The sequence below is a fragment of the Sardina pilchardus genome, chromosome 5, assembly GCF_963854185.1.
Source record: "Sardina pilchardus chromosome 5, fSarPil1.1, whole genome shotgun sequence".
NCBI classification, from domain to species: domain Eukaryota; kingdom Metazoa; phylum Chordata; class Actinopteri; order Clupeiformes; family Clupeidae; genus Sardina; species Sardina pilchardus.
This window is the reverse complement of record NC_084998.1, coordinates 14,729,398-14,744,397: the sequence shown is the minus strand read 5'-3', so window position 1 is coordinate 14,744,397 and position 15,000 is coordinate 14,729,398. Positions and strand designations below refer to the sequence as shown.

At 48.1% G+C, this 15,000-nt stretch overlaps 1 protein-coding gene across 1 annotated transcript in view; it reads left to right on the top strand.

Annotated features, from left to right (window-relative positions):
• The window catches only part of uvrag (UV radiation resistance associated gene), a 104,261-nt gene that overhangs the window by 8,511 nt on the left and 80,750 nt on the right, over positions 1-15,000 (top strand). Inside the window, exons 6-7 of the mRNA XM_062536595.1 lie at positions 1,098-1,183; positions 9,481-9,586. Coding sequence (XP_062392579.1) covers positions 1,098-1,183; positions 9,481-9,586 — 192 coding nt within the window. The remainder of the gene's footprint in view (positions 1-1,097; positions 1,184-9,480; positions 9,587-15,000) is intronic.

Here is a 15,000-nt window from a genome sequence, read left to right as displayed (position 1 = left end):
CACTTTCACTCTCTCTTTCTCTCAGCGGTAGGAATATTTATGATGCCTGCTGCAAGCGTATCTAGCATTGAGGTCGTTTACAAGTTGTCAAAGGTTTCGTTTGTTTCTTGCTGACTTTTTGGTCAACGATTCTCGGGACACCGAAACACCGGGGCTCATGAAACTTGGTGGCTTGGTGCAAAAGCATATACTCTCAGGATGTGATATACAATAACACACACTTAAACCATACATTCTCTGAAAGCATATGAAATAAGGAGATTATTGCATTATTTTTTTTTGACCCAGATGATAAAATAATAACCATCCAACTTATTACATTATTGGCAAAAAGTTATGTTATTGGTTCAGAAATTGTATTACATTATTGACAAGTTATTATATTATGGCCTTTATTACGTTTATTACAAGGCAAGGTTAAATGCCCACTGTTTCCCTTGGCCGTAGTCCTCTTTCACCCCATCCCAGAACATACTGTACCCTGTGGAGTGAAAGTGAATGGAAGTAAAGGTCATGTTGATAGAGCATAGTTCAGTGTCCTGAGGTGTGGTTCGGACAGCGCTTGTTTGTTTGAATGGTCATCAACATTGTTGAGGTTTTACAGAGGCCCTCAGTAAGAGAGCTGGTGGCACTGGTGTGTTTTGCTGTGACTGCTGTGAGCTCATCCTCCTGTTTTTAGCAGACTGGATTTAGTAGTGATGTAAACCTGGGCACAGAGTACTGTTGTGGAGAGGCATTTGTTTATCAGCAACACATCCCACACTCAGGGCTGTAATGACTGTAATAAGACAGTTTTCCAACATGTCCCATAATGATGCTTACTGTTGGGTTGAAGTGTTTAGTATAGCTTACCAAATGGCAGACAAGAGTTTCCCTGTTTGTTTCTTGTGTGTTATTATTCTGGTTAGGTTGAGTCCTCAGATATATTCTCTTGAGCTAAAACAGAATCAAATTGAGATTGTGTGTGTGTGTGTGTGTGTGTGTGTGTGTGTGTGTGTGTGTGTGTGTGTGTGTGTGTGTGTGTGTGTGTGTGTGTGTGTGTGTGTGTGTGTGTGTGTGTGTGTGTGTGTGTGTGTGTGTGTGTGTCACTGTGACAGGATCACTCGGAGAGGAAGAAGAACAGCTTGCTTCAGGTGGACCAGAGCTCTGTGCGAAACTCCTACAGCGTCTTCTCTCTTCTGAGGTAAGAGCTTCTCCTGTGCAGTTACAGTACACTGCACTCGTGCACAGACACAGAAGTGGAAGACCCCTGACCCCATATTAACCGAGTGACCGCAGCCTACACCAACATGCTGAGTCATCTAGGTGTTTTTTGTTTTTTGCTGCCGTTGCCCTGCAGTTCCTCTACTGTCCACCAGGTAGTGCACCATCAGCACTTTCACTCCGAGTTGTCTTGTCGTGCGCCATTCTGTACAGGTGCCAAGAGGGACAGATGGGGCATGTTATGTTTTTCGATACGAGCAGATGGCTGATGAGGAAAGGAAGGAAGAAAACAATCCTAATGCATGTTAAGGATTCTCTGACGCTCTGATGCCATTTGTAGACTCCGTTGTTGTAGAACACGGGTGTCCTAACATCAATAAATACCCATTTGTACCACTAGGTGGCAACATTTCACTATGTATTGGTTTGCGTTCAGAGTTGCTGTGATTGTGACCCAAATGAGACTGCAGAAAGATCTGAGGGGACCTGGCATTATGGCTGGACACAGAACACTGGCACACACACACACACACACACACACATACACACACATGCACACACACCCACCACAGGATGTTCTGAGGTTCAGGAGGTACTGAGGTTGAACACTCTCCTGTTTTGAGCGCAGACCTTAGAGCACAGACATTCACAGACACTCAGCCTCTCTTAGATCCTAGACACTTGCGGCGTGGGCCTTGGTTTGCTGTAGGTCAGTCCGGTCCTCATAAGGCAAACCCTCTGCTTTGGCGCGGTTCTGTGTACTCTGCGTGCTGTCTCCTTCACCATTTCCTCTCCAGAGGAGTCCTATTCATCCTCCTTTTGTTTCTAATTAGACATGTCCCATTCCCTCTTATTTCAGTTGAAACACATACACACACACACACACACACACACACACACATACACACACACACGCACACAATGTACAAGAGGATGAACCCAGGACAACCTCAGAGACATGTTTTAATCTATCCCCTTTCTTCACATAAAACGTGGCCGTGATGACTAAATTGGGCGACAGTCGGGCCCTGTGACAGCAGTGACTCCCGTGCTCGTGTTGGTATGTCTCGCGAGCGGGAATGCCTCTGCGGGCGTTTGAAAGCGGCGCATTTCGGCGTAGCGGGACTAATTGCCGTTGTTATCCTGGCTGTTGTGGCCGCGTCGGGGTTGTGACTAAGGGAAGCTGTCAGTGATCGAGCTGTCGGTTCCACTTAACCTGATGAGTAGAGGGGCGGCACTCGGGGAGAGCGGAGCCGTGACTTGTCAGGGAGAGAGAGAGAGGAGAAGGAGACACATCTTGAGCCTATTCATTTAAAACCAGTCGTTTAGCAAAGCGAGAACCATTCCTTTTGTCATAAGAGCCGTCGGTCTCCGGAGAGCAGGGTTGAGGTCGGCCCTCTCGCGGCTCACTCGCGACTTTGGCTCGTGCTGCTGAGTTTTACTTTTATTTGTGGTTGTCCTTAGCAGGAGGCCTGTAATGTTTTACATGTATGCATATGATTGAATATTGTATTGTCTTTCCATTCTCCTTTCATCATGTATGTTTACTGAGTTATGTTGGTGTTTATGAGCGTTTATTTATATTCTGTCTGAGGTATGATTGGTCTGGGTTAGGGCTAGGTGAGTATTTTATCAGTTAGTTAGCATGCAAATCTAGACTGAGTGTTGATTGCACTTCATCCAGTTTGATGTTTGATTCAGCGATTCTTGAGGAAAGTGCAGACTCTTAATTTATTGGCATTTATTTGGAGTTTTGGTTTCAATTTATAGTTAAACTTTTTCAATAATGCAAAAGATCATTAAGTAAAGTACCCATCTATCATCTTTCTATCGAATATACAGTAACTCTGGATTCTGTGAGAATGATGAAACAACCAGAGAATTGTGGATCCAGACAGCCATTTTGTTTGTCACCAGAACGGCTATAATCATCCTAGTGGTTTGTGTTAGACTGGTTAATTGCTTGATTTATGAGAACAACTTTCAGATGAAGTGGAATTTGATCCGTTTGCTCAACACTTTCAGCTCACGATTTCCCCTCGAAGCCTAGAGCAACAACACGCACGCAAACGGGAAGGAGTGTGTGCGTGTGTGTGTGTGCGTGTATGTGTATGTGTATATAGCGTGTGGAGTGTGTGTCAAGGCTGTGGAGTGGAGGTGTGACCCAATGCAGAGAGGCGTTAAGTCCTTCCTCTACCTTTAGCACCCTTCCCTGAGGCGGTGGGTTGCCCGGCTACCGGCTTCCTCGGCAACCGAAAAGAACCAGAAGCCCTCGAGCATTCCGAGGTTCTGGACTGGATTAGGAGGTCCAGTTTATCCAGCTTGAGCCCTCATCCGTCCCACCGGAGAGGGTCCACCACCACCAACACCACCACCCTCCGTCCACCTCCTCCACCCTTCCCCGAGGCCTAGGATGGCCAGCTTCGCCCTATGGAAAAACAAACTTGGCCTTAGACCCCCAGGACGCTGTTGTTGAAGCGAACAGTGCTGCTAAGGTTTCTACCCTTGCCACGGGAGGGTACCATAACAACACCAGCCCTGCTTAGCGTGGCAGCTCCAGAGCTTAGGGTTGTCTCGAGGGTCTTCAGAGTCTCTGTGCTCTTCAGTCGTTTTTTCCTTTTTCTTGCACGTGATGAGAAGCGGTCTACCCTCATGTGCTTCGTGTCCGTAATTATTATTTTCTTACGAGCGAAGTAGACATCTCTGATCTCTGAACGGCTATTGTTTTCCATTTTTGAAAAATGTGAACACGCTCTTTTCCCCTTATAAGGCACGTTGCTTGTCGGTAATTATTTCGTGATTTATAAGTCTCGCCAACTGGTATGTTGTGCTGTGGACGGGTGCCAAGCTGCCAGCAAACTCTCCGCAGTGTTTAGAGCAAAAAGGCCTCCTCCGCATTGACGACGTGTTTGGATGTGGTCACGCTTGAGCAAGTGTCTCTTCCCCATCCTCAGCCCGCCGAGGGCCCAGGCGCGAAGACGAGAGCGCAGCCCTCCGGCCCCCTAATCTCCCCTGCTCTCATCTAGAGTGCATTCCTCCTTGATGGCAGGAGCTGATTGCTCATCAGGCATGTGCGTTAGTTGCTCGTCTCCGAGCTTCAGGTTTCTCTCTCTCTCTCTCTCTTTCTCCCTCTATCCCTCTTTCTTTCTCTATCTCTTTTTTTGTATGGAGTGGCTGAAGTTTTGTGCTGCACTTTGTAATAAAGTACATTTTAAAATCATATAAAAAATCTTTCTTTCTTTCTCTCTCTTTCTCTCTCTCTCTCTCTCTCTCTCTCTCTCTCTCTCTCGTGTAACGCCATCGAGTCTCTTCAGCAGTCAACGCTGAGCACACTAACCGAACTGTCTCGGTCATACAGAGCGTGACACAACCCGGGGATCATAGACGGTCTTCTCCGGTGGACTTCTAATATTGTAATTAGCCAATGATGACCGATGCAAAGTGTAGAGTGTTGATGTAGTGCAATTGGAGTGTTCCGTGATAAACAGTGCAGTCACAATATTTACCCTCCTCATAGTGACTCACTATAGGCAGAATCACAACATAGCGTAGTTTGTGTGTCAGTGAATGTGGGTCAGAGAACCCTGTGAACTTGTTTTGGTTGTGAGTGACATTGCCCCTTTTGTGCAGCCAGGTATGCCTCAGGAAGTTGCTCTTTTATCTCCTGTTGGACCATCAGTGTCGTCTGTGTTTTGTGGTGGGATGGAGAAGCGTGGGTGGTGGTTGTTTGCCCCACCGCCCCCACCGCCCCCACCACCCCCACCACCCCCCTCACCTCCGCCCGCTGTCTAAATAAAGGTTGCCACGTAAATAGGTGTCGTCGTCGTCTCTCTCTTTAAAGAAGTGTGGAGAGATGGAGAGGAAGTGTAACCCCCCGTAAATACCCCACAACCCCCCCCCCCCTCCCTTCCCATCCCTGAGAAATTTCCATCAGAGTGACAATCTTATCTGGTGTCCATGTCAAGGCAGATGTTTGGGGAGCAGAATGGGAGCAGTGTGAGAGTGTTGACATTCCCTGTTTCTAGGGTAGATGCTGCGGAATTATCTGCGTTCCTATTCTAAGGTTTCGGCCTGCTGCCGCTAGCGAAGCGCTAGCACTTTTTGTTTGGTCTCCTCGTTTTGTTTCTGTAAATATTTCTTTGAAATGTTTCTCATTAGCTCTCGTGACAAATTCAAATTGATTGATGCGATCAATCATGTCTTCAGAACTACTTTGTTGCACAAAGCAGATGTTACCATTCATATTTTGAAGTGCGCATTAAATTAAAAACACATTTGAGAGACAGCATCAAGGACGTGTTGAAGTGCAACTTGGTGCTAAATGGCCTTCTTCGTACCTGATGTATTTCCCGCTATTGTGTTCAGGGTCAGTTTATTAGTGTCCCAGAAAGGTGACTGTGACTCACACATTCAAAGCTGATGAAAATAAATTGATGTGGAGAGAGGAACATGTATAGATTGCCGTTGCCAGTTCTGTGTTTCCTTACAAGTCATTCTTTCTGTGATTATACTCTGATTAAACCTGAATAAATAGCCTAATGTTTCTCCAAACAAATCTGCCTATGGTATGCTATTTAATGCAGCAAAACCTAAGCACTTTGGACATCTCGTACAGTCCTTCCTCCCTTAATGCACCTATACTGTCCAAGTTGGCCGAGGATGCGATCTTCTGTTTCCACTGATTGGCTTGTTTATATCCAGCTTTATCTCCGCATGCCAACGGACACATCTGTCTTCACTGATGACGCTGATTGTTAGTCGCTGGAGCTGTTGTGTTGCACACAAACAAGACTGAATATTTATTTCGACCATTTTGCATTGGCAGTCACCGTAAACACACCAATGTATGCGTCCACACAGGCCATGCATGGCCACTAATGGCTGACGTGTAGAAGTCGAGTGGGCCTAAGTGAGTGGAAGACGTGGGCTGATTGATTGAAGATTTTCTCTTTCGTAATGTAGCCGCTCTTCTGTAGAGTCATCAGAATTTCTTGAAGTACAGAGACATCCTTTCACCCTCTACCTTTACACTTTTCCCCTACACCTGAAGATCTTTCTCCTTTCTTTCTGGCTTTCTTTCTTGGTTGCTTGCTTTCTTTCTTTCTTTCTTTCTTTCTTTATTTTTTCCTTGCTTTCTGTCTTTCTGGCTTTCTTTCTCTCTCTCTCATCTCTCCGCTTCTCTCTGCACAGAGTGTACCAGTTGGTACGTGTCCAGCTCTAACTCTCCACTGCCCAGTTGGCTGCTGAAGGCTGAGGGCAGCTTCTAGTCCCAGACAGCTGGGGCTGATAAGGCGGCAGACTTGCGTGAAGGTGGACGCGCTGATAACCGCGGCTCATCTTCGCGACGTGCCGATATCAGATTCCTGCATCCTTGTCAGTGCCAGAAGCCATCAAATCTCCCCCCCCCCCTATGAACCCCGCCCCTCGAAAAACACCTGATACATCTGAACATCTGCGTGACTCTTGACCTGTCAAAGGCGGTATCGCGACGAGCCGACAATCGCCGGGCGCTTATCGGGCCGCTTCTAGTGTGTTCTTGTGAGGCGAAACGAGGGGTGAAATTAGCTGAGCCGTTGTGAACGATTGCTCCCTCCATCTCGCCCGACTCCGTGAGGGTGGAGGGTGGAGGGTGGAGCGAGCCCAGCCCCGGGGGCAAGTCGCGACATGATGGATGCCAGGAAAGAGGTTAGGCCACATTACGCCCTCTCAAGTGCTAAAGGGTCAAACGCGTTAGCACCACCAGATCATGTGAAGATGCAGGCCCTTTCTTTTTTTTTTTTTTTTAAGGGGAAAGAAGGATGGATTGGTGGAGGGAAGTGTGTGTGTGTGTGTGTTTTTCTTTTTTTTTGCTGACTCAAAAGAATAAATTGGACATCACACCTCTTTCTTTCTTTCTTTCTTTTTTTCTTTCTTTTTTTCTATCTTTCTTTCTTCTTTCTTTCTTTCTTTCTTTCTTTCATTCTTTCTCTCTCTCTCTCTCTCTCTCTCTCTCTCTTTCTCTGGCGGTCATGCAAGCATCGGTATTTCCCTCAGTGGAAGCAGATCTCTGGCTAAATAAGCTTTCACTACGTCTCTTCCTCCTTCCTGGCCCTCGTCAGCTCCATGGCTGTCACTCTGCCATTGCTCACAGTGTGTCTAGCGCGATGCAAACCTGAGCCACAAAAATGAAGTGGGTCGATCTGTTTAACCATAAAACTATAAGTAAAACTATATGAAAGCCCACATAAAATGTGGTTCAGACAGGAAGTGAGGCCAGAATAGACAGTCGTTTTGCCTCACTTCGCTGGATACTCGGAGCGTCGACCGTTTATATCGTCACCGGCGCAGACGTCGTGCTATTCTTTCATGGCCGTGAGTCAGATTATAGGTCGTCGCTGCTGGTGATGACCATAAGTGCTGTATGGTCTTGGAGCTGCTGGCCAGGCCTGAGGCCAGTCAGAAGTTTCTGTCATCAACGCGGGATTATTTGTCTCTCTAAGCGCCCGACGCCGCGCTCCTGCGGTTCCATTAGGCGTTCCGAGTCCGACCCTAAAATCGTGGGAACCCTGCAATCTGCGGCTCCTGCTACCCAAATTGTGAGTCTTGGCAGATCAGGGGGTGACTGCGCGCTGAGGGGGGAGGGAGCAGAATCTGATCAGGGTTTGGACTCTAGTTCTCCATTAAATTTGATTTGTTCTTGACATTACATTTACCAGGGTCTGGGGGACACCACAGTATTCCATTGCACGCATTCAGTTCCATATTTTATACATGTCGGATAGGGAGAAAATCATTTTGGTATGAAATTAGCGGAGAAGGAAATTAAGTGCATGTTATGATGTTATGTTGAAGATAATAATTACAGTCACTGAATATGGGGTTCTTTCCAGGATCTGAGTTGTTTAGAGCTGAATCTCTGTCAGGCTGTTGGTTCTTAATAATGCCAGGACAATGCTACATCCTATGGGTGTTTAGGTGAATATTATGAAAGCTGAACTTCCCGCAGGACTGGGACAATACAATGCAATTGCAACATGAATGATTTGATTTAGAGTCTGGCTCGGCTCGGCATAGACACCCTGTGATCCTTATAGGGAATGCCATGGATCACACTCTTGGAGACCTTTTGTAGTCTATTGCATGTGTTTCCGTTTGCCTGATTATTGCTAGCGTCTGTCCTCTGATGTTTGCATATAGATATACGGTACTGTAGGTTTTATGATATAATATTTATAATCATATTAGTTTGGTGAATGCATTATTAATATTTCTGTAGTCCAACATGATTCCCAGAAGAAAAATAAAATAAAAAAAATCTAAACCTGTAAAAAAAGTAAATCTGTCGAAAATGTCTAAAGGCTCCTACAGTAATGACCCTAGATGCTGGAACAGCAGAGTGGGGAGTCGTAAAGAGAACAAGCAAAAAGCAAAACAAATACACATGTATCAGTATTCCACATATATCAGTATTCCACATGTATCAAGGCTGCATCCACACGCTGAAGCTCTCGGCAAGCAAAATTTACGGCACATGAAATGGCCAACCTCTCGGTATCTCCTTCCCAACCCTGTTTTTTCGGCGTATTTATTTGTTTGGAGTCGTGGCAGTAAGTCTGTCACCGTGAACTCGTTCCGTCTGTTCTTTTCATTTGGAGCAGTGGAGGTAGGAGGGGAGGGGGGGGACAGTTTGAGGTCCTGTCTCTTTGGAGTGGAGGGAGCTGATGCCGCTGATTGTGTGCCGTGCATCTCTGAAGGGTCTAATGGGAAAAAGATGCCGGCGCGGTTTTCAACTCCGGCCAGAGCTGGGATCTGCTCCGACAGTGACCCTTGGACAGATCTCTCTCTCTCTCTCTCTCTCTCTCTCTCTCTCTCTCTCTCTCTCTCTCTCCTCTTCCCACTCTCTCTTTCTTTCTCTCCCTTCATATCTCTTTCTCTCTCTTTAACCCTCTCTCTCTTCCTCCTTCGGTCTCTCTCTCTCTTTCTCCCTCCCTCTCTCTTTCTCTTTCCTGTTGTTAAGGCATGAGAAGCACTTCATGAGTGGTCACTGAACTGACAACACAATGCAACACAATAGCATATTTGAGCAGTGGCATGACAGGGATGAGTCGACATGCTGCTGTCCAAGTGTTTTTGTGGGGGGGGGGGGGGGGGGGGGGGAGTGGGGAACCCCTTAACCACTCTCCCTGCCCCCCTTCCACAAACACACACATCCGAGTTGATGGAAGTACCATGGCGAAGCTTGGATTTGTCTAAACCTCTGCTTCCTCTCCTGGCCTCCTCCCCCACCCCCACCCCCAGGCTCCACACTGCCCAGAGGGCCATTAAGCAGACCCAGGTGACAGTGCAGAAGATCGGGAAGGAGATCGAGGAGAAGCTGAGGACGACGGCGGCCTGCACGGAGAGGGTGAGTCCAGTAACTTTTTTTCACAGAGTACCGCCGACTGACCGTCTGTGGAAACAACAATGCTCTGTGAAACTCACTAGTGATGTCAGTGCCTGTGAAACCGCTGTGTGTGTGTTTGTGTGTGTGTTTGTGTGTGTGTGTGTGTGTATGTGTGTGTGTACATATTTTATCTCTCCACTGAGCAAAGAAGACCAGTATGAGGTCGGCTTAGAGTGGCGTAGGAGGACTATGCTCTGCTGTGTGTGTGTGTGTGTGTGTGTGTGTGTGTGTGTGTGTGTGTGTGTGTGTGTGTGTGTGTGTGTGTGAGGGTACAAACGGTACACAAAGGACCCTTAGTGTTCCTTCCTGACTCCGACTGAGCTCGTCTCAAACATGGCCGCCTGTCAGTCAGCTCCTGGGCGACTAGTTATCTGCGGCGTGGACTCCACTTCATCCTGCAATAATAAGCGGAGAGGTGCGCTGCGGTCGAACCCCGGGCAGATTGTGTACCTTGCATTACACAGATCCTCATAAATATGTCATTAGCTCCTCAGGCAGTTAGTGGATCCTGTGTTTGGATGGATTTTTCGTGGAGTAACAAAACAGAAGTACAGTTACACACAGTCTCACACACACACACACACACACACACACACACATACACACATACACACATACACACGCATTCACTCTCTCTCACACTTTCTCTCTCTATCTCTCTCTCTCTCACTCCCACTCTCCTCACACACGCACACGCACACACATACACACTCACACGCACACACACACACACACACGCACACACACACACACACACACACACACACACACACACACTGCACTTGTGTTACGGCTGGCTTTAGCGTGAGGCCCGGGGAGAAGAGGGAGAGAAGCAGACGGTGTTTGTGTTTCCACATTTCACTGTATCCTGAAGGAGAGTCCGAAACCCCAGAAAGAAAAGAAAAGCATATTTAACATTTCTGGAATTGGCAGGCGGGCAGCTGTGAAAATGGAGCCCTAATCCCGGGGTCTTAATGTTGTGTTTATTGTAAACAGGCACTTCAAAAGGCGTCCCCCTTTTTTTTTTTTCACTCGGAGCAGTTCGAGGCCTGCAGGCTTTGACACCTCCTCTGCCGCCCAGCTCTCTCCTCGCGGAGGATTTAAAAGCAGATCAGCGCTCGCGGCCTGGCTCCTGTTACCTCCACTTTAGCCCTTTTTTCCCCCCAAAACACTTTAGAGGGGGATGTGGCATCCTGCTGGGTGAACTGAACGTGTCAGTGAAAGGAGGGGGGGGGAGTCACTCTCTCTCATTCTCTCTCTGTTGCTTTCTCTCATTGTTTGGATATGTGTGTGTTTCTCTACCTTTTTCTGTACGTGTGTGTGTGTGTGTTTGACTGTGTCCGTGTTTGTGTATATGCCTGTGCAGCTGAATTCTCTCTCTCTCTCTGTGTGTGTGTGTGTGTGTGTGTGTGTGTGTGTGTGTGTGTGTGTGTGTGTGTGTGTGTGAGAGAGAGAGAGAGAGAGAGAGAGAGAGAAAGAGAGGGGAGTTGCAGTAGAGGGCATATACACAACAGGCCTGTACATTTTCCCGCTCAGTCACTGGCACGCAACACGTGTGTGTGTGTGTGTGTGTGTGTGTGTGTGTGAGTGAGAGAGGGGAGGTGCAGTAGAGGGCACAGTAGAGGGCATGTACACAACTCTGTACATTTTCCCGCTCAGTCACTGGCACGCAACACTTGTGTGTATGTCTAAGTAAGTGTGTGTGTGTGTGTGTGTGTGTGTGTGTGTGTGTGTGTGTGTGTGTGCGCGTGCGCGTGTGCCTGTGTGTGTCTGTGTGTGTCTCTGTGTGTGTGTGTGTGTGTGTGTGTCTGTGTCTGTGTCTGTGTCTGTCTGTCTGTGTGTATGTGTGTATATGTGTGTGTGTGTGTTTGTGTGTGTCTCCAGCTGCTCTTGCTTAGTCAGCCTTTGATGCCGGCGGGCGCTGACTGACTGTCCCTCCACCTGTCGCTCTGCAGCTGCCCCCCACACAGAGATGGGGAGGATGGGGAGGCCGGATGGGGGGGTGTAGTAGAGAGAGGAGCGGGTGGAAGTGGGCGGAGATGGGCATCCATCTGTGCGGCTGCTGGGGTGGGCGAAGGCTGATGGGATTCGTTGACCGTCGGAGAGGAACACAGGTGTTTACGAGCGGTGGTTGACTGATATTGTGTGCTGGAGATGCACACAATGGATGGTAGGTAGATGACACTTGGCATTTGCGTGTTTGTACACACATTCCCACACACACACACATACACACACACGCTCAGCCGCAGCCACTGCACACTCTGTCTCTCTCAACACACTTGGTCCTCTCACAACTACCCAACCTCCACACAGAGAGACACACACACACACTCACCGACAGACAGCCTGGCCCAGCCGTGGGCTGAGTGAGGGAGAGAGAAAGAGAGAGAGAGAAAGAGAGAGAGAGAAAGAGGGAGAGAGAGAGGGAGAGAGAGAGGGAGAGAGAGAGGGAGAGAGAGAGGGAGAGAGAGAGGGAGAGAGAGGGAGAGAGGGAGAAAGAGGGAGAGAGAGGGAGAAAGAGGGAGAGGTAGAGAGAGGGTGAGAGAGGGAGGTGTTTAGTGGCGTGTTGAGTGGCGTGGCTGCAGCTGGTTCGTGCCAGTGTCAGAAGTGGTTAACACGCGAGCAGCGAGGGCCGCATTCCTGCTGCATAAGGGCCGGGCCCCCACGAGCCACAGCCAGCGCTGCAGCATGGAGGCCCTATCTGGCCCTCACACACACACACACACACACACACACACACACACGCTCGCTATCAAGGCCCTCACCTTCAGTCACTCACACACACCCTCAGCGCTCGCTCCTACAAAGAGCTCACAACATGGCCGATAAGCCTCGCTCACTTTCATCTCGGCCAGATCGCCATCTCTCTCTCCCTCTCTCACCCTCACCCTCCCTCCTTCCCTCCTCTCAACATGTCGCTGTTAGTCAGTAGGTAGGTAGGTAGCCTGTTACATTTCATTACATGTTTACAAGTCGACATGTAGTCAGATGTGTTTGATGGATATCAATGCAAACAGCCTACTACAGTATGTCAGACAGTTGCGTCCATGGTGTGTGTGTGTGTGTGTGTGTGTGTGTGTGTGTGTGTGTGTGTGTGTGTGTGTGTGTGTGTGTGTGTGTGTGTGTGTGTGTGTGTGTGTGTGTGTGTGTGTGTGTGTGTGTGTGTGTGTGTGTGTGTGTGTGTGTGTGTGTGTGTGTGTGTGTGTGTGTGTCACTGCTGGAGTCACAGCTGCCTGTCTGTCCCCTCACTGGATAATGAGGTTGAGATTCCTGTGTGTGGATTGGAGGAGGTCTGATCTGAGTGCAGTGGCAGGCTGATGAGATGCAGGTCACATTAGCCCTCATAGAGGTAGATTAGGAGAGCCAATCAGGGGATCATATCGCACAGCTTAGGTGACAAAAGGAGACTCGTACTCGTCTACTCTATTGCTCTCTCTCTCTTTCTTTCTTTCTTTCTTTCTTTCTTTCTCTCTCTCTCTCACACACACCCTCACACACTGCTGCAACAGTCAGTAACAACACCCTTACATATATAGCCTTTGTCCAGAGCATCAAACTCAGTCACTCATGCGCACTACATGAGCGTTGAATGAATGGATGTTCTGACCAAAGAGGGCCAGACTCACCACCTCATCCACTTCCTTCCCTTTTCCCTCCTTCTCTATCTCTTGTCTTGTCTCTTGTCTTGTCTCCGATATTATGGGATGCGAGGTGACGTGATGAACGACTTGCCGCTGATGTTTCTGTTGGCTCAGCTTCAGCAGCAGCGCAGCATGTCTCGCTGGACTCCTCACAGAGACACTGTGTGTGTGTGTGTGTGTGGGGGGGGGGGGATGCTTTTCAATCACTGTTCATCAGGCTTCCTTTAATGAACAGTTCTCGTCTTCATTCCTGCAGCTATATTATCACCTCCACTAAAGACGTTGTGTTTTTTGGTTTAGTTCAATCCGGTTTTCATAAAAACTGGGTGGAAACGTGTAGCCTGGACGAAGCCAGACAAATCTCAGTATCACCCCTGACCTTTGCCTTCAAACTGCCCCGTCTTGTCTGGCATTGGGAACAAATAGCAGTTGACTGGTGCTCTTAGCTTGATCTCATACATGCATCATTGGATTAAGTCTTCACTGGCGCTCCGTGAGACTGAGTAGAACAGTGTCTCTGAGAGAGGAGCCTGGTGTCTGATAAGGCCTTAGGTTGTCACGACGACGCCTCGGTCTTATGATGCTGATTCACGCACTAGCTGAACTGGCACCGAGGGAAGGAGGGAGGGAGGGAGGGAGGGAGAGAGAGAGAGAGGGAGGGAGAGGGACGGAGGGAGGGAGGGAGGGTGTTTGGGCAGTGACCAACACTCCATCATGGGGCAGTCTTCTGTCCAGTCAGGTGAGCATGGCACTGACGTGGAAGAGTTTTTATATAGCTCTGGGTGAGTTCAAGGCCAGGGCTCTGTAAAATGCCTTGAGACAGACAACGTCAATTGCTAATGCACTAAATAAATGAAATAAAACAGAAACAAAATTAAACTTGAATTATTATTATTTTATTTTTTTAAATTCTGCTCTGTTCTCTGTCCCTGGTGAGATAAAAGGCCTGCTTAAACGGTGCGGAGTACATAGATGTCTGTGAAGGGTAAGAGGGAAACATGGCTTTTCTGTTGATCTTGAAACATATTCTCCTACCAAATTTGTCAAATGTCAAAAGCTCTTTTGTTGCCTTTTCCCCCACTCCTAGATTTCTTTAAAGAAATAAAACTGCTTTTGAGCGACACTTTAATACCCTAAGAAATCCTCCCCTGTGTTGTTGTAGTGGCTTTGTGGAAGGCTCGCCCTGGGTGGCAGAATGTCTATTTCAGGCCTGTTGGACGCCCCCCTTCTATTCACAGACAGCAGAGTGCTCATTTATTTCAACCTGCTATATTAAAAAATGTCAAGTCCACTCTTGCCAAATGAGTAGCTGCACACACGTACTGTACTCCCTCAAGAGACACACACACACACACGCACACACACAAACCTTCTGTTGAATAAATCCACATTCTAGCCCTTTACCACCAGCTGTGTGTGTGTGTGTGTGTGTGTGTGTGTGTGTGTGTTGTGTTGTTTTGGGGCCTGTTTTTGGTCTTTTTATCTTGAGCACGCTCACCCACATAAATATGTATGTACACTTTTCTTTCTTTTGTTCCTCTCCGCTACAAACACGAAACATAAAGCCGTTTAGCTGGGTCTTTTTGATCCTGAGGAGCTGAGCCCAAACACCATGGCATGAAACACTTAGAAGTACCGTGACATTTTATCAACCGCCGCCCCGGCTACGGGAATCGAATGTGATCTTCCCCGATCGGGTTGTAGCCGGCGCCAGTCGAGCTCCAGGACCCC